This window comes from Panthera onca, chromosome A1 (genome assembly GCF_046562875.1).
Source record: "Panthera onca isolate mPanOnc1 chromosome A1, mPanOnc1 haplotype 2, whole genome shotgun sequence".
Lineage (NCBI taxonomy): Eukaryota > Metazoa > Chordata > Mammalia > Carnivora > Felidae > Panthera > Panthera onca.
Genome location: NC_138339.1, coordinates 153,468,815 through 153,488,983, shown reverse-complemented (window position 1 = coordinate 153,488,983; position 20,169 = coordinate 153,468,815). Strand labels below are relative to the sequence as shown.

The 20,169-nt window shown below is 37.4% G+C and overlaps 1 protein-coding gene across 3 annotated transcripts in view; it reads right to left on the bottom strand.

Annotated features, from left to right (window-relative positions):
- Positions 1 to 20,169, bottom strand: part of LOC132681763 (butyrophilin subfamily 1 member A1-like) — a 97,908-nt gene that overhangs the window by 7,821 nt on the left and 69,918 nt on the right. For all 3 annotated transcript variants that reach the window (XM_060636544.3, XM_060636546.3, XM_060636545.3), the window contains 3 exons: positions 19,251 to 19,271; positions 18,085 to 18,105; positions 14,889 to 14,900 (listed from right to left, as the gene is read on the bottom strand). In XM_060636544.3, coding sequence (XP_060492527.2) covers positions 14,889 to 14,900; positions 18,085 to 18,105; positions 19,251 to 19,271 — 54 coding nt within the window. The remainder of the gene's footprint in view (positions 1 to 14,888; positions 14,901 to 18,084; positions 18,106 to 19,250; positions 19,272 to 20,169) is intronic.

Genomic DNA, 20,169 nt, shown 5'->3' with positions numbered 1-20,169 from the left:
TGGAACATTTTCCAAGATAGATCACATACTGGGACACAAAACAGACCTTAATAAGTATAAAAGAATTGAGAACATACCATGCACACTTTCAGGCCACAATGCTACAAAACTTGAAATCAACTACAGGAAAAAGCCTGGAAAACCTCTAAAATCATGGTGGTTAAAGAACACCCTACTAAAGAATGAATGTGTCAACCAGGCAATTAGAGAAGAAATTAAAAATGTATGGAAACAAATTAAAATGAAAATACAACAATCCAACAGTTTTTGGGATACAGCAAAGGCGGTCCTGATAGGAAAACACATTGCAATCCAGGCCTTTCTCAAGAAACAAGAAAAATCCCAAATACAAAATCTAACAGCAGACCTAAAGGAAATAGAAGCAGAACAGCAAAGACACCCAAACCCAGAAGAAGAAGAGAAATAAAAATCAGGGCAGAAATAAACTATATAGAATCTAAAAAAAAACTGTAGTAGATCAATGAAACCAAGAGTTTATTTTCTGAAAAATGAACAATTGATAAACCTCTAGCCACACATCTCAAAAAGAAAAGGGAGAAGACCCAAATAGATAAAATCATTAATTAAAATTGAATTATTATAACCAATCCCTCAGAAATACAAGCAATTATCAGGGAATACTACAAAAAACTATATGCCAACAAACTGGACAAGCTGGAAGAAACAAATTCCTACGCACCCACACACTTCCAAAACTCAAACAGGATGAACTAGAAAACTGGAAAAGACCCATAACCAGCGAATAAGTTGAATCAGTTATCAAAATTCTCCCAACGAATAAGAGTCCAGGGCCAGAAGTCTTCCCTGGGGAATTCTACAAGACATTTAAAGTAGAGATAATACCTATCCTTCTCAAGATTTTCAAAAACATAGAAAGAGAAGGAAAAATTCCAGACTCATTCTATGAAGCCAGCATTACTTTGATCCCCAAAACAGACTGAGACCCAGCAATAAAAGAGAACTAGAGGCCAAAATTCCTATTGAATATGCATGCAAAAATTCTCAACAAGATACTAGCAAACCAAATTCAACAGCATATAAAAAATATTATTCACCATGACCAAGTGGGATTCATTCCTGGACTGCAGGACTGGTTCAACATTCTCAAATCAATCAATGTGATACATCACATTAATAAATGAAAAGAAAAGAACCATATGATCCTGTCAATCAATGCAGAAAAAGCATTTGACAAAATTCAGCATCCTTTCTTAATAAAAACCCTCGAGAAAGTCGGATAGAAGGAACATACTTAAACATCATAAAAGGCATTTACAAAAAACCCAGAGCTAATAACATCCTCAATGGGGGAAAACTGAGAGCTTCCTCCCTGAGATCAGGAACACGTCAGGGATATCTACTCTCACCGCTGAGTTTAATATGGTGTTGGAAGTTCTAGCATCAGCAATCATACAACAAAAGGAATCAAAGTCATAAAAAAAGGCAAAGATGAAGTCAAGCTTTCACTTTGTGCAGATGACATGGAAAACCTAATAGACTCCACCAAAAGCCTGCTAGAACTGATACATTAATTCAGCAAAGTCGCAGGATAAAAAATCAACGTACAGAAATCAGTTGCATTATTATACATTAAAAATGAAGTAATGGAAAGACAAAGAATGAAACTTATCCCATTAAAAATTACAAGAATCGTAAAATACCTAGGAATAAACCTCACCAAAAAATGTGAAAGATCTGTATGCTGAAAACTGTAGAAAGCTCTTGAAGGAAATTGAAGAATATACAAAGAAATGGAAAGACATTCCGTGTTCATGGTTTGGAAGAATAAATATTGTTAAAATGTCGATACTACCCAAATCAATCTACACATTCAATGCAATCCCAATGAAAATTACAACAACATTGTTCTCTAAGCTAGAACAAGGAATCCTAAAATTTGTAGGGAACCACAAGAGACCTGGAATAACCTAAGTAATATTTAAGAAGCAGACCAAAGTGGGAGGCATCACAATCCCAGACTTTAGCCTCTAATACAAAGCTGTAATCATCAAGACAGCATGGTATTGGCACAATAACAGACATATACACCAATGGAATAGATTAGAGACTCCAGAACTGGACCCACAGAAGTATGGCCAACTAATCTTTGACAAAGCAGGAAAGAATATCCAATTAAAGAAAGGCAGTCTCTTTAACAAATGGTGTTGGGAAAACTGGACAGCAACATACAGAAGGATGAAACTGAACACTTTCTTACACTATTCACAATAATAAATTGAAAATGGAGGAAGGACCTGAATGTGCAGCAGGAAACCATCAAACCCCTAGAGGAGAAAGCAGGAAAAAACTTCTCCGACCTCAGCCTCAACAATTTCTTACTTGACACATCTCCAAAGGCAAGGGAATTAAAAGCAAAAATGACTATTGGGACCTCAGGAAGATGAATACCTTCTGCACTGCAAAGGAGGCAATCAGCAAAACTAAAAGGCAACCAACGGAACGGGAAAAGATATTTCCAAATGACATATCGGACAAAGGGCTAGTATCCAATATCTATAAAGAACTCACCATACTCCACACCCGAAAAACAAATAATCCAGTGAAGAAATGGGGAGAAGATGCTAATAGACACTTCTCTACAAAAGACATCCAGATGGCCAACAGGCACATGAAAAGATGCTCAATGTCACTCCTCATCAGGGAAATACAAATCAAAACCACAAAGGGCAACCTACGGAGTGGGAAAAAGATATTTGCAAATGACTTATAGGATAAAGGGCTAGTATCTAAAATCTATAAAAAACTCACCAAATTCCACACCTGAGAAGCAAATAATCCAGTGAGAAAATAGGCAGAAGACATAATTAGACACTTTTCTAAAGAAGACATCTAGGTGGCCATCAGACACATGAAAAGATGCTCAAAGTCAGTAATCATCATTTAAATACAAATCAAAACTACAGTGAGATATCACCTCATGCCTGTCAGAGTGGCCTAAATGAACACATCAGGAGACTATAGATGCTGGAGAGGATGTGGAGAAACGGGAACCCTCTTGCACTGTTGGTGGAAATGCAAACTGGTACAACCGCTCTGGAAAACAGTGTGGAGGTTCCTCAAAACATTAAAAGTAGATCTACCCTATACCCAGCAATAGCATTCCTAGGAATTTATCCAAGGGACACAGGGGTGCTGATGCATAGGGGCACTTCTACCCCCATGTTTATAGCATCACTTTCAACAATAGCCAAATTATGGAAAGAGCCTAAATGTCCATTAACTGATGAATGGATAAAGAAGTTGTGGTTTATATATACAATGGAATACTACTTGGCAATGAGAAAGAATGAAATATGGCCTTTTGTAGCAGTGTGGATGGAACTGGATACTGTTAGGCTAAGTGAAATAAGTCATACAGAGAAAAAGATACCATATGTTTTCACTCTTATGTGGTTCTGAGAAACTTAACAGAAGACTATGGGGGGGAGGGGAAGGGGAAAAAAGTTAGAAAGGGAGGAAGGCAAGCCATAAGAGGCTGTTAAAAACTGAGGATAAACTGAGGGTTGATGGGGGGTAGGAGGGCGGTGAAAGTGGGTGATGGGCATTGAGGAGGGTACTTGTTGGGATGAACACTGGGTGTTGTATGGAAACCAATCTGATAATAAATTTCATATTAAAGAAATACCATTTGCCTCATCTTCATTGCTGCTTTTCAGCAAATCCACAATCCCATGAATAAGTCCACTCTATTTTATGTGTTCATAGCATCATGAACCCTTTTCTATAACATATTCCATATTTGTTTTACCTTTATCATTTGAATGTGGAATTTGCATCTGTCGTAAGGTAGCAAGTTCCATAGCAAAAGAGAGTCTTTTTTCCTCCGTGTTTCTTAAGAACTGAGTATGAAATAGGTAGCTAATTACTATATGCAGAAAAGATGACTGCCCTCACTGAATGGGGCAGATTTAACACCTGAGTCCCAGCCCTGAACTCACCACATGATGCATCGCATTCTTCTCCATTTAGGCCTACATCATTCCTTGTCTTATGAATACTTAGGTTACGTTTTAAAAAATAGCAGAAGGATATATTACCTGCTTCTAAACGCGTTTGAGTCATAAATGCAATGTCTGTATTTTGTTGTTTTATTAAAATGAAAGAACATCAAGGGTGGAATGTTGAAAACTAAATAGGACTTACGGTTCTCTTCTTCTATTTTTCCTATATAAAGAAACAAACAAAACAAAAGCATGTTAGAAAGTGTCCTCCTATCACTATCAATGGAAAATCTGTCCTGGAACTTGGTTCTCATTTGAAAACTGAGACCCAGAAAGCTGACGGTCCAGTATATTTCTCTGACATAGAAAGAGCAATTTATTTACTGAATATTAATAATAATAATAAATAACACAATCTAAAAAGCTATCTGACTTTTATATGTGTTTATATAGACATAAAACAGAATGTTACAAAAGGTCTCTTTTGGGTGAGGTCCAAAAATTAGGGAAAATAGGTGCAAATGCCCACAAATTTTACCCATTATTTCCAAGATAAGGAGGTAGTCTGAAACTGTCCTTGAGTACCTTATTTTAGCACAAGATCATTTATAATATCTGGAAACTGATAAGTAGAAAATGAAAAGGAAAAAAAAAAAAACTACTGATAACGGAGGATTTTCTCAGAATGACAGTATGTTTTACCGACCTTGCATTGAGAAGGTGGTATCTTTACCATACTCAGCTCAAGTAATGAATCCTTAATGTGAACAACCAAAAAAATTCAATACATATGTTTTGGAGTTTTAGCAATAGGTAGGTGGTTTCCTGATACACACCTTAAAATGTCCTAACCATAGGCTGTTTAGTCATCAGTCGTGGAAACCTCCCAACTGTATCTTAAATTAATCTGAACTTATGCTGATTTGTCCTCCAGAATAAACTCTACATGGCAGCACACATAGGGTGAAATGGAATGCTCATGGATTTTACCCTCAAACACAAAACAGTAACTTTTTTTTGGTATTTCAAGGACTCAGCAAATGATTTCCCTAGGCCTGTTTTGAGAAGTTACGTTATTAAAAAAAAATGTTTATTTATTTTGGAGAGAGAGAGGCAGAGGAGAGAGTGCAAGCGAGGAAAGGGCAGAGTGAGAGGGACACAGAATCTGAAGCAGGCTACAGGCTCCAACCTGTCAGCACAGAGCCTGAATCAGGGCTCCCACTCACAAACCCTGTGATCAGGACCTGAGTCAATGTCAGATGCCCAAGAGACTTGAGCCACCCAGGCGCCCCGAGAAGTGTCTTAAGTAAGCAATAATATAGTATGTTTCCTGGACAGTACCTCATTCATTGAAATAAGTACAATTTCACAATAGATATTTATCAAACATTTGACCAAATCTGACTATAATACACACAGTTCTATGTGCCTTTACAACTGGTTTGTAGAATAACTTGGAAATCATTAAGTCCATGCAAGGGACAAGCCTCATTAAATCTCACCATTATCCTTTAAAATAAACGTTGCAGAATTATTTTTCCCGTGTATATTTTGAATACTAAACTCTCCAGGCTATGAAATGTCCCTTGCCACTTCTGCCTCAGGTCTGCTACTGCCTCTTATTTCCCATGAAGCTTGTGGTTCCCCCATGAAAGAAAACTGAGTGTAGAACAGAATGTGGGTTAATGGAAGTGAAGGAGAAAAACTGGTCTCACATTAGGGTCATCTGTGTGCTTAGATGCTCACATACTGACTCTTTTTTATGGGGGGGGGGGATTTGCTATGTTTGTTAAGGTCCTCCCTCCCAACTCCCACCCCATTTATATCCTTGCATGGGATAAGAAATCCACCCTCCACATGGTTGTCTTGATGTCACATAGAGCCTAACTGGAAGTCTCCTGGGCAAGCCCATTTCTGGCAGCTCCAGGACAGGATTCTTCACTTTGCTTCACCTGGTCCAGAGGTGTATGTCCAAAGACATGAGGTTCAGAAAAATATGAGAAGAAGTCAATGTAAGAGATTAATTTTCACCTAAGTGATTCTGTACAAGTTAGGTATTATGTGATCTTTAAGCCATCGAACAGGATAGCAATAGAACTCTTGTTCTCTTTTCTTATATAATATAGATAAACAAGGAGGAAAACAAACAGAAAATGACAAAAATATGAATAAAAATCATTTCTTCCACTCAACAGATATTTGTGGACTGGCCGCCCTTAGCTCTGCAGGGATCAGGCTCCCTCAGTAAAGGAGGACACAGACCTCTGACCTGTCACATGCACAAAGCACCATGTAAAGCAGTAATGAGAGATCTCATGGCTGTGGGATTCCATAAAGTACTCAGATCCCTCTCTGTGGTCGTGATCGTTCACCAAGTTCCCACAGGGAAAGCAGAGTTAATTGTGACATGAGCACAGAAATAAAGTATTTCAGGAATAGAGAAAAACAAGTACAAAGACACAGGGATAAAATCACTAAGAAGCATGCGCCTAGGGCACCTTGGCAGCTCAGTCACTTGAGCATCCGACTCTTGACTTCAGCTCAGGACATGATCTCACAGTCTGTGAGTTAGAGTTCCCATAGCTCTGCACTCACAGCACAGAGCCTGCTTGAGATCCGTTCTATCCCTCTTTCTCTGCCCCTCCCCTTCTCTCTTATGATTTCTCTCAAATGAAGTTAAATGAATATTAAAAAAAATTGGGGCGCCTGGGTGGCTCAGTCGGTTAAGCATCCGACTTCAGCTCAGGTCATGATCTCGTGGTCCATGAGTTCGAGCCCCGCATCGGGCTCTGTGCTGACCGCTCAGAGCCTGGAGCCTGCTTCGGATTCTGTGTCTCCGTCTCTCTCTGACCCTCCCCCGTTCATGCTCTGTCTCTCTCTGTGTCAAAAATAAATAAACGTTAAAAAAATTAAAAAAAAAAATAAAACAAATAAACTAACGCTCTCTTAAGTAACAAGGTCAAAAGGTAAAAAAAAAAAATCAAAACAAAAACATAAAATATGGATACAGAATATCAAAGCTTATGCAAATCATATTTAACAATTTGACATATAATGCAGAAAAAAATGTAAAGACTTTCAATGAACCAAAACTAGACTGTGATATTTTGGTTGGCATCTTACCATACAATGTACAAGTTATCATTAATAACTATTTAATAACAAAGAAGTCAAGAATTAGCAGAAACCCAGGAGAAGTTCAAAATTCAGATATGGACATGCATTATAGAAGTCATAGCAGAAAACATCATAAAGGAATATCTGGATACTTTCCTGGGACCTTAAAAACAAATATTTAAACACAGGTGAAATATTTCAACAAAGATGCCACAGTGTGACTTTGTTTAAATGACAATTGGTTTCACAGCCTATAATTTATAGTGTTACCAAATACAACATAGTTTCAACTGATAGCTAATCTTATAGAAGTAGACCAGTTGAACAAAATGTTTATGATATGGAAATCGTTTGCTAAATTTTAGTTGATCAAGTATATTTTTCTATGATGTTTGCCTCTAAATAGAAACAAAAACTACTCTCCTTTCTGTTTAAATAAGAGTTCTGTGTAAAACCAAACTAACTAATAATGCATTCAATAAAGCATGTATGGAAGAATTTCTAAAGAAACAGATTTTACTCAAGTCTTTCTTGTCTGACTTGGTATGATATTTAGCAATAGGTGAAAATAAGAGCTAGAGAAGAGGGAAAAAGAAGCAGGTCTTGTGTATAAGAAATAAGTCAGTCCATGCCCCTCCACCTGTTGATTGTGTGGAGCTCATGACGGGATATTCCCCCAAAAAAGCTCATCCAGATTACACATGGGATCTGTGCTTCAAGAGACTGGGACAGGATCCATGAGCCTTTGGGTGTGGAATATATCCAGAGTCAGGAATAACCTGAAACAGTGAATCAGTCTTCATCGCTCATGCCAAGAAGAATTCTTTGCATAGAGAGACGTACTTTTTCCCTGACACTTTAAAGGGGGCATGCACTGACGGTAATACAAACACCAATTCATACCTTGGAAACTCATCTGCAGCACATGAGAAAAGATTTTAAAATGTGAGGGGGTCAGGAGGCTAGAAAGAATCCTCAATACATGAGGATGTTTTGAAAATGCAGAAGAGAAAAAAGGTTCTACAGGTGCATTTGACACAAGCTCCCTTTTCTCAATTCCAATGAAAGCAGATTAGCAAGTAAAAGGTACACTGCAATCTAACCAACAAAAAGTGAGAATAGCTAACTTTAGTAGACATTTGGATGGTGGACCAGGCCGTGCTCTGCATTGAAATGTAGTGCCATGTGCTTGTTCAGGATTCCTGGTGGGTTTACTGCAGACCTTGCTTTTCTACTTTGCCCAGGTATTAACCAGCGTGTCCTCTCTGTAGAATCAAAGATATATTGGCAAACCTCAAGGGTTTATAAGCACAATGACCCAACAGAGGTCATGGACACTTGAACAAGCTAATGAAGACAAAGGGGAAGGGAATACACAATCCCAGATTCCTAATTGGTATTTATTTCCTTCTATTTTTACTGACTGTTTTCCTTGGAAATCTATGCTTAAAAAAGAAAAACCCCTGAGCTCTAGATACTGTGATAAATCTGATAAATATAAGGAGGTAATAAATGACTTACCATATTTTTCCTGGAGTTTACCTTTAAGAAGAAAAAACACAAATAAGTTACAGAGTCAAACTAAAACTTCTACAGGTTAAAATATTTTCATGGGACTGTGGGCCATATGTATGTTTATTTATTTATTTTTTTTTGAAAAATCTAATCATAGATTTTCTACATTTTAAATTGGGCTGTTTGAGGTTTGATATTGAATTGAATGATTTGATTACATTTTTTAGATGTTAGTCCCTTAACACATTTATGATTGCAATTTTCTATTCCCTGTCACTAGGTTTTCATTCTTTTAATGGTGTTCTTTGCTTGGGGGAAAGAAAAAAGCCTTTGTTTTGAGATAGTCCGAATAATTTGTTATTGTTTTTGCTATCCTTGTCTGAGGAACCGGTTTCAAGTAAATATTGCTCAGGAGGTTGCCAAAGAACTTACTTCTTAGGTTTTATTTAAAGGTTTTATGCTTTATATCTTAGATTTATGTTTTCACCCATTATGAGTTTACTGTAGCATATGGTGGGAAAGTGGTCAAATATCAATATTTTGTAAATATCTGTGTCTAGTGTTCTCAACATCATTTAATGAAGGGGCATTTTTCCCATTGCATTTTCTTGCTTCCTTTGTCATTGATTTGTTGACTGTACAAATGTGGAACTGTTTTTGCAGTTTAATTTCTCTTGTATTGATCTATCTGTCTACTTTAGTCCCAGTAAAAGTACCATTTCCTTGCCATAGCTTTATGTTATACTATGACAGATTATACTATTACCCTATTTATACAATACAAGAATATTATACTATGAAATATTATGCTATAAATCCAAGAAGCTGATAACGGACCTTTCCTTCCTTGTCAAGGTCAACTGCTTCAGAGCTGAGGTGGTTGCATAGTAGGAGGACCCTAGGTTTTTCTCCTTCCTCAAACACACTAGAAAACTGTCAAATCATTCTGAATACCCAAGAAATAATCTTGAGTACTGATAGAACAAGCTCATCCTTGAGGGAGGAAAGAGGACACATCAAGGATAGTAGGAAATGCAGAGATGTGGTTTGGGGCCACATGTTTCCTAAGTGCTATGGAGGGGAGACAATCTTGGTTGCAGAGAAACACAAAAAGTTCTAGGAGTACACAGTGGAATGAATGAGATGGACACTTCTTAAAAGCCATTGGCTGGGACAAGCAGAGGGGTTGATTTCCTTGAGGCTTTTTGATGAACAGGGCTTAAAGTCTGGAGGTTTAAAGGTCAGTGTGCCTGGCTGGGATAGAGGCCAGCAGGCACTGCAATGCTCCTGGCTGAAAGTCAGGCAAACAACTTAGACACAGACAGCATGAAGATGAGGATCTGAAACACACCAACACTGGAGGCACAAAGGGGGACCTTCAATGCTCCTCTGAGAGTGCTTCTCAAAAGATGCAATAACCCCTCAACTGGAGACAAAGAAGTTGGCTGGTGACACTACACTCCCCCATACTTTCAGGAAAGACAGAGAAGGATGTTTAGGAAGTACACAGTGCTGAGACTGGCTGCCTCTCCTGCTTACAGCAAGTCCACAGCCCTGTGTTCAATGACTATTCCCCTTCTCTGTCAAGTGTGTCTCAGTCCCAGCCAGGCAGTCTTCTTCCTCACATGATGAGCAGAAATGCTGTCAACCACGTCTCCCAAACTCTTTGTTCTGCAAGGCTTCAGTTCTAGTGGAAACCACATGAGTCTCATTGAATTGTACACCAGAGCACACTTACATAAAATTTGCCACACTCTCACCAAGGTTCAAGCACTGCACCAGCAGGCAAGGACAACCTTTGAAGATGCCTGGTCTGAAAGGCAGTGCAGCCAAAAACACAGGAGCCTAGTGTATGTAGGTCACTCGAGAGACACTCTTTAAAGCATCAGGACCTGGACACCATTTGACCTCTTCTTCATAACGCAACTACTCTAAGGAGCAGGAAATGAAACAGGCTTTCCTAACACCAATAAGAAGACAGAAAGATGTATAGACAATGCCAGGACTGAGGAACCCTCCGAAATGAAAGAATATAAGATAAAAGCCAGAGGTTTATGTAAAACCAAGAAAAGTACTATACCAGATGGAGAATTTAAAGCAGCCATCATAAGATTCCTGCTCTGCTTGAAAAAATAAAAGAAGTCTTCAGGGAAGCCTGAAAATAGACTTAGGAAACTCAGTGTATCTATGAAACTTAAATTTGTATCATCAGAGTTGCAGAAGAAGAGACATAAAAGGGAACATAAGGGTAGTTTGCATAAATAATAGGCTAACACTTCCCAAATCTGGGGAGTGAAACAGCCATCCAAATCCAGGAGGCACAGAAAACTCCCACAGAAATCCACCAAAGCAGACCTAAACCCAAAATATTGTAGTTAAATGTGTAAAATATTCTGACAAAGAACAAACATCCAATGAGCAAGAAAGAAAAGAATTGCCTACATTACAAGGGAAGAACCACAAGGTTGGCTGCACATCTCTCGACAGAAACTTGGTAAGCCATGATATATTCAATGTCCTGAAGGGGAAAATCATCACCTAGTATACTCTATACAACAAGGTTATCATATAGAACAGAAGCCGATAAAGACTTTCCAAGAGAAACAAAAACTAAAGGAGCTAAACCTTTATGTCCGCTAAACCAGCCCTGTGCGCAATATTAAAGGGGACTGTTTCAGTGGGAAGGAAGACAAAAATTGACAAACAAAAAGAATAAGAGAAAACATCCAGGTGAGACAACAAAACAAGTATTAAAATGACACTAAATACATGTATATACCTGTACATATATTTATTCTGAATGTAAGTGTAGGATGTGCTCCAATCAAAAGACATATAGTATCAGAAAAGAATAGAAACAAAAACAATAGAGAAAAAAAAAACACAAGACCTTTCTACGTGCTGTCTACAAGAGACTCATTTAAGACCTCACAATGCCTGCAGATTGAATGGGAAGGGATAGAGGGATAAATACTTATCACGCCAATGCCTGTGGAAAGAAAGCCAGAGTAGCAATACTTATCTCAGGCAGAGTAGACTTTAAACCAAAGACAGGAACAAGAAATGACAAAGGATACTATATCAAAGTGAAGTGGTCTATCCAACAAGTAGATCTCACAGTTGTAAATATTTATGCCACCAACATGGAAACACCTGAATACATAAAACAATTAGTAACAAAAATAAAGGAACTCCTTTATAAAAATACAATAAGAGTAGGGGGCTTTCACACCCCACTTACTTCAATGGACAAAACACCCAAGCAGACAATCAATAAGGAAACAATTGTTTTGAATGACACACTGGACCAGATGGACTTAACAGATATATGCAGAGAATTCTGTCCTACAGGAGCATAATACACATTTTTTTTCAAGTGCACTACGGACATTCTCCAGAATAGATAACATCTCAGGCCTCTCTGAGATGAAATGAGTCAGATCACTCTGTGCATCTTTTATCACCCCAATGCTATGAAACTTGAAGTAAACACACACACACACACACACACACACACACACACACACACACACACATTAGAAAGACCACAAATATAAGGAGGTTAAATAACGTGGTTTTAAAGAATGAATGGGAAATGAAGAGAAAAAAAAATACATGCAAAGAAATGAAAATGAAAACACAATGGTCCACAGCTTAGGAATACAGCAGAAGTGGTCCCAAAGGAAGTAGAGAACAATACCTACCTCAAGAAGCAGGAAACACCTCAAATAAAAAACGTAACCTTACATGAAAGCCAGAGAAAGAATGAAAAACAAAGCCTAAAACCTACCGAAGGAAAGTAACAATGAAGATTCAAACAGAAATAAAAGATATTGAAACAAGCAAGCAAACAAAATAGTAGAAATGATCAATGAAACCAGGAGCAGGATGTAAAAAAATAAGAATAAAATTGATAAACACCTGCCAGACTTATCAGAAAGGTAAGAGAAAGGACACAAGTAAATGAAATGACAAAGGAGAGATGAGAAACATCAAACAACACCACAGAAATATAAACAATGATAAGAACATAGTATAAAAAATATATGACAACAAATTGGACAAAAAGGAAGAAATGGAAAAACTTCTAGAAATATATAACCTACCGAAACAGAAACAGAAAGAAAAAGAAAACTTGAGCAGACCAATAACCAGCAATGACATTAAATTCCTAATCAAAACTCTACCCACAAACAAAAGTCAAGGACCTGACTGCTTGACAGGGAAAATCTATAAATCAGTTAAAGAAGAGTTAATACTTATTCTTCTCAGACTATTCCAAAAATCGGAAATTGAAGGAAGACTTTCAAATTCATTCTATGAGGTCAGCATTACCCTGATACCAAAATCAGACAAAGAATCCAATAAGAAGAGAGAACTACAGGCTAATATCCCTAATGAACATGAATGCAAAAATTCTCAAGGGAACACCAGCAAACTGAATCAAACAGTACATTCATACAGTCATTATCCAAGCCCAAGTTGGATTTATTCCTGTGCTGCAAGGGTGGTGCAATATTCCCATATCAGTCAATGTGTTACATCACCTCAAAAAAAGAATGAAGAAAAACTATATGATTCTGTCAATAGCTGCAGATAAAGCATTTAGCAAAGTACAGCATCAATTCTTTTTTTTTTTTTTTTTTACTTTTACTTAATTGATAGAGAGCACAAGCATAAGCATGGGGGATATATAGAGAGAGGGCAAGAGAGATAATCTTAAACAACTCCATCCTCAGCACTGACTCTGATGTGGGTCTTGATCTTAGGACCCTGGGATCATAAAACATCCTGAAACCAAAATTCAGACTGTCAGGTGACTGAGCCACTCAGGCAACCCAGGTGTCGATTCTTGATTTAAAAAGTACGGGGCGCCTGGGTGGCGCAGTCGGTTGAGCGTCCGACTTCAGCCAGGTCACGATCTCGCGGTCCGTGAGTTCGAGCCCCGCGTCAGGCTCTGGGCTGATGGCTCGGAGCCTGGAGCCTGTTTCCGATTCTGTGTCTCCCTCTCTCTCTGCCCCTCCCCCGTTCATGCTCTGTCTCTCTCTGTCCCAAAAATAAATAAAAAACATTGAAAAAAAAATTTAAAAAAAAAATAAAAAAAAAAATAAAAAATAAAAAGTACTACTACTACTAATAAATAATAATAATTAAAAGTCCTCCTCAAAATAGGGATAGAATATACATCAACAAAATAATAACCATATGTGAAAGACCAACACTTAATATAATCCTCAATGGGGAACTGCTGAAAGATTTGTCAGAAAAAAAAAAAACAGACAGACAGACAAACAAACATAGATATCCACTCTCGCCCCTGTTACTTGACATCATACTGGAAATCTGAGCCTCAGCAAATAGACAATACAAAGAAATAAAAAGCATCCACATGGATAGAGAAGAAGTCAAACTTCTACTACTTGCAAATGACATGTTATAGAAAATCCAAAAGATTTCACAAAAGAATTTCTAGAAATGATACAGAAATCTAGTACAGTCACAGGATACACAATCAATGTGCAGAATTCTATTTAGATTCCTCATACACCAACAATGAACCAGCAGAAAAAGAAAGTAAGGGATCAGTCTTATTTATAATTACACCAGAAACCATTAGATAACTAGGAATTAACCTAACCAAAAAGGTACATGATCTCTACTCTGAAAAGTATAAGCATATTGTGCTTTGTGCTTTACACATACCAGTTTTCTCTTTGACCTACCTACCTGTCCCTTTCAATATAACTAGCCTCATCCTCATTGTTGCTTTTCAGCAAATCCACAACCCCATGAATAAGTCCAATCTCACCATTGTATGTGTTCAGAGCATCATGAATCCTCTTCCATAACACTCTTAGAATATTTGTTTTTCCTTTATTATTTGAATGTGGAATTTGCATCTGTTGTAAGACAGCAACTTCAATAATGAAAGAGAATCTTTTCTCCTCAGTGTTTCTCAAGCACTGAGTATACAATAGATGGTTAATTATTATATGCACAAAAGATGACTGTCCTCACTGAATGAGGCATATATAAGACCTGAGTCCCGGCCCTCAGCACCACCAGGTGATGCATCTTGTTCTTCTCCATTTAGGCCTACATCATTCCTTGTCTTACGAATACTTATGTTCACTTTTAAAAAAGTAGCAGAAATATATTTTAGTTGCTTTGAAACATGTCTGGGCCATAAATGGAATGTCTGAATTTTGTTGTTTTATTAAAATGAAAAAAAAACTTCAAGTGTGGAATGTTGAAAACTAAATATCAACTTACCGTTCTCTTCTTCTATTTTCCATACATAAAGAAAGAAACAAACAAAAAAGTATGTTAGAAAGTGTCTTCCTATCCCTATTCATGGAAAATCTGTCCCAGAACTTGGTCCACATTTGAAAACAGACACCCAGAAACTTGACGATCCAGTATATTTCTCTGACATAGAAAGATATATGTATTTACTGAATAATAATAATAATAATTAATAACAATACTAAAATAACACAAAATTAAAAAATATATTATTTGACTTGTAAATGCATTTATATAGATACAAGAGAGGATATTAAAAAAAAATCTCTTTTGGATGAGGTCTGAAATTTGAGAAAATAGGTGCTAAGGACCTAAAAATTGCATCCATCCTTTCCAAGATAAGAGGGTAGTGTTAAAGTGGCCTTACGGACCACATTTTAGCACGAGATCATTTCTAGTATCGGGAAGCTGATAAGCAGAAAATGAAGAATAAAAAAAAGTAAAAAACAAAAAAGAAAAAAAAATAAGTGAGAACGAAGGATTTCCTCAGAATGACGGTATGTTTTACTTACCTTGCATTAAGAAGGTGGAGTCTTTAGCATACTCAGCTCAAGTAATGAATCCTTAATGCGAACCAAATAAACTCAAGACATCTGTTTTGGAGTTTTGACAATAAGTAGGTGGTTTCCTGATACACATCTTAAAATGTTCGAAACCACAGGCTGTTTAGTCATACAGTCATGGAAACCTACCAACTCTATCTTAAATTAATCTGAAATTATTAAATTATTGCTGATTTGTCCTCCAGAATAAACTCTACATGGCGGCATACTTAAGATGAAATGCAATTCCTATGGATTTTACCCTCAAACACATAATAACACTCTCTTTCTCTCTCTCTCTCTCTTTTTTATTATTTCAAAGAGTTAGCAAATGTCTTCCCTAGCCGTGTTTTGAGAAGTTTCTTTATTTTTTATAATTAATGTTTATTTATTTTTGAGAGAAAGAGAGAGAGAGAGAGAGAGAGAGAGCGAGCAAAGGAGCAGAGTGAGAGGGAGACCGAATCTGAAGCAGGCTACAGGGTCCAACCTGTCAGTACAGAGCCTGAATCAGGGCTCCCACTCACAAACCCTGTGATCAGGACCGTAGCCGATGTTAGACGCCCAAGGGATTTGAGCCACCCAGGTGCCCCAGAAAGTGTCTTAAGTAAGCAATAGTATAGCATGTTTCCTGGAAAGTACCTCATTCATTGAAATAAGTGCAATTTCACAATAGATATTTATTAAACATTTGACCAAATATGACTATACTACACATAGTTCTATGTGCCTTTAAAACTGGTTGGTAGAATAACTTGGAAATCATTAAGTTCATGCAAGGTACAAACCTCATTAAATGTCACCATTATCCTTGCAAATAAACTATGCCAAATTATTTTTCTGATGCATATTTTGAATATTTAACTGTCCAGGCCATGCAATGTCCCTTGCCACTTCTGCCTCAGGTCTGCTACTGCCTCTCACTTCCCATGAAGCTTGTGGATCCTCCAAGAAAGATAACTGAGTATAGGAGTGTGGGTTGGTGGAGCGAAGGAGAAAAATTGGTCTCACATGAGGGTCATCTGTGTGCTTAAATGCTCAAATACTGACTCTTTCATTTAAGGAGGATTTTGCTGTATTCATCAAGTTGCTACCTCCCAACTCCCACCCCATTTATATCCACACATGGCGTACGAAATCCACACTCCACATGGTTGTCCTGAGGTCACATAGATCCTAACTGGAAGTCTCCTGGGCAAGCCCATTTCTGGAAGTTCCAGTAAAAGAGTCTTCACCTTGCCTCACCTGACCCAGAGTTGTATGTCTAAAGACATGAGTTTCAGACCACTATGAGATGAAGCCAATGTAAGAGATTAATTTTCACCTATGTGATTCTGTAATTTAGGTGTTATGTGATCTTTAAGCCATCGAACAGGATAGCAATGGAAATATTGTTCTCTTTTCCTACATAATCTAGAAAACCAAAGAGGAAAACAAACAGAAAACGACAAAAAATATGAATAAAAATCATTTCTTCCACTCAACAGATATTTGTGGACTGGCCGCCCTTAGCTCTGCACGGATCAGGCTCCCTCAGTAAAGGAGGACACAGAACTCTGACCTGTCACATGCACAAAGCACCATGCTAAGCAATAATGAGAGACTGCATGGCTGTGGGATTCCATAGAGTACTCAGATCCCTCTCTGTGGTCGTGATCATTCACCAAGTTCCGACAGGGAAAGCAGAGTTAATTGTGACATGAGCACAGAAATAAAGTATTTCAGGAATAGAGAAAAACAAGTGCAAAGGCTCAGAGATAAAATCACTAAGAAACATGTCCCTAGGGCACCTTGGTATCTCAGTCACTTGAGCATCTGACTCTTGACTTCAGCTCAGGACATGATCTCACGGTCTGTGAGTTAGATTCCCCATAGCTCTGCACTGACAGCACACAGCCTGCTTGAGATCCTTCCTATCCCTCTTTCTCTGCCCCTCCCCTGCTCTCTCAATCTTTCTCTCAAAATAAATAAAATGAACATTAAAAAATTATTTTTTTAAGTAACAAAGTCGAGTTTCTCTTAAATAAAAAGGCCAAGTGTTACAAAAAAAAAAAATCAAAACAAACAAAACAACCTGGATACAGAATATCAAAACATATGAAGATCATATTTAACAATTTTACATATAACACGGAAAAATGTAAATCTTTTTTAAAGAGCGAAAACTTGATTGTTACATATTTGGTTGTTGTCTTATCATATAAAGTACAAATTAACATCAATAAATATTTAATTATAAAGAAGTTAGGAATTAGCAGAAACCAAGTTGATGATCAAAATTCAGGTATGGTTATGCATTTTGGAAGTCATAGTAGAAAAAATCATAAAGGAATATCTGAATACTTTCTTTGGCCCTTAAAAAGAAATATGTAATAAACAGATAAAATATTTCAACAAAAATGCCACAGTGTGACTGTATTTAAATGAAAATTGGTTACACAACCTATGATTTATAACATTACCAGAAACAAATTAGTTTCAACTGATAACTAACTAATGTTATACAGGGAGACCAATTGAAAGAATTGATAATTTATGATATAGAAATCGTTTGCTAAATTTTAGTTGATCGAGTATATTTTTCTATGATGTTTGCCTCTAAAATATATACAAATACTACTCACCTTTCTGTTCAGTTAAGAGGTCTGTGTAAAAACAAAATATATAATATTCAACAAAGTATATATAGAAGAATTTCTAAAGAAATAGACTTTACTAAAATCTTTCAACCTCTGACTTGGTACAATATTAAGCAATATGTAAAAATAAGAGCTGGAGAAGAGGAAAAAGAAGCAGGACTTGTGTCCATCATCTCAAACAGACTTTTTCTAAGGGACTCTGGAGTATCATGAAATATGCTCATAATTCCATTGTCTGCAGTTTCCTTTCTACAAGAACTAAGTCGGTCTATGTCCCTCCATTTGTTGATTGTGTGGAGCTCATGATAGGATATTCCCTAAGAAAAGTTCATCCAGATTACACATGGGATCTGTACTTCAAGAGACTGGGACAGGATGAGCAAGCCTTTGAGAGAGGAATATATCGAGAGTCAGGAATAACCTGTTACAGTGAATCAGTCTTCATCACTCATGCCAAGAAGAATTCCTTGCATTAAAAGACATGAATTTTCCCCGACACTTCAGAGAGAGCATACACTGATGATAATACAAACACCCATTCATACCTTGGAAACTCGTCTGCAGCACATGAGGAAATATTTAAAATGTGAGGGGGTCAGAGGAGGCTAGAAAGAATCCTCAAAAGATGAGGATGTTTTGAAAATGCAGAAGAGAAAAAAAGATTCTACACTTGCATTTGACACAAGCTTGCTTTTCTCAGTTTCAATGACATGGATTGGCAAGTTAAATGTATGCTGGAAACTAGCCAACAAAAAATGAGAATAGGTAACATTAGTAGAGATTTGGATGGTGGACCAGGCTGTGCTCTGCATTGAAATGTAGCACCATGTGCCTGTTCAGGATTTCTGGTGGGTTACTGCAGACCTTGCTTTTCTACTTTGCCCAGGTATTAACCAGCTTCTCCTCTCTGTAGAATCAAAGCAATACTTGCAAACTCCTTGGTATTATACACCCAATGATCCAACAGAGCTCATGGAAACCTAACCTAATGAAGAAAAAGATAAGGAAATGCACAACCCCAAATTCATAATCAGTATTTATTTCCTTCTATCTTTACCAAATGTTTTTCTCCTAAATATTCTTTTTAACAAATCTTATCTTTTGATATCGAGATCAATCCAATAAACACAAGGAAGTAATTAATGACTTACCATATTCTTCCTGGAGTTTACCTTTAAGAAGGAAACACAAGTAAGTTAGAGAGTGAAACTAAAAATTCTGACATTTCATTGCTCTGTGAAGGTGGTTCAGCACATGACAGATGGAATTTGGAAACTATGTATTTTGTGTGTGTGATCCAAGTGCTATGCAGCTGGATAATAAATAAATACAACTTTGACCCAGTAGAGATACTTGACAGAGTTTGAGAACCTGTACCATGATTCAGAGAGGTCTGAGTCATGACCCTCCAGCACCACCGAGGGTGATAGTCTCCAGAGAAGAGTGTGATCTCTTGGGTATTTAGTAGTTCTGAGCTGCCCTCCATCAAGTGTCTCCAAAGCACAACTCTGTAACAAGTATTACCATCTCATATCAAAGTTTTGAAACAGTTTCAATCATTATTTCTCTTACATTAAATATTATAGATATGACCATTGTAGGAATGTGGGGAATAAGCTTAGAAATTCCCTGGGCTTACACCAATGGGTTAAAAGGCATAAAGAAGTACAAAGCCATAGGATTCTCACACTTGAGTTTGGATAAACAGGATTAGGTCCCCAAGAGAGAGAGTGGTGTGCAAAGGCATCAATAATAGAGAGGGGGTGCAAAAACACCCAGAATAGAGAGGGGAGCAAAGGCCCACAATACAAAGGTATATGAGGTAAGTAAGATTAGGTGTTCAGAGCAAAAACACTCCCCAATTTATTACTGTAGCAGAAAGCTGCTTCCACAGCAGGGAAGCACCAAGTTAGGTAAACAGGTAAATTGGGCTATAGACAGGTAAATTGGGCTATAGACCACTGCGCTGCACTGTGGATGAAGCATAGGTGATTAACAAAAGAAAAGGTGCCTTGTTAACCCTGAGATCACATGTCCTACCTGTCTCATCCCCTAAGCTAACTAAGATAA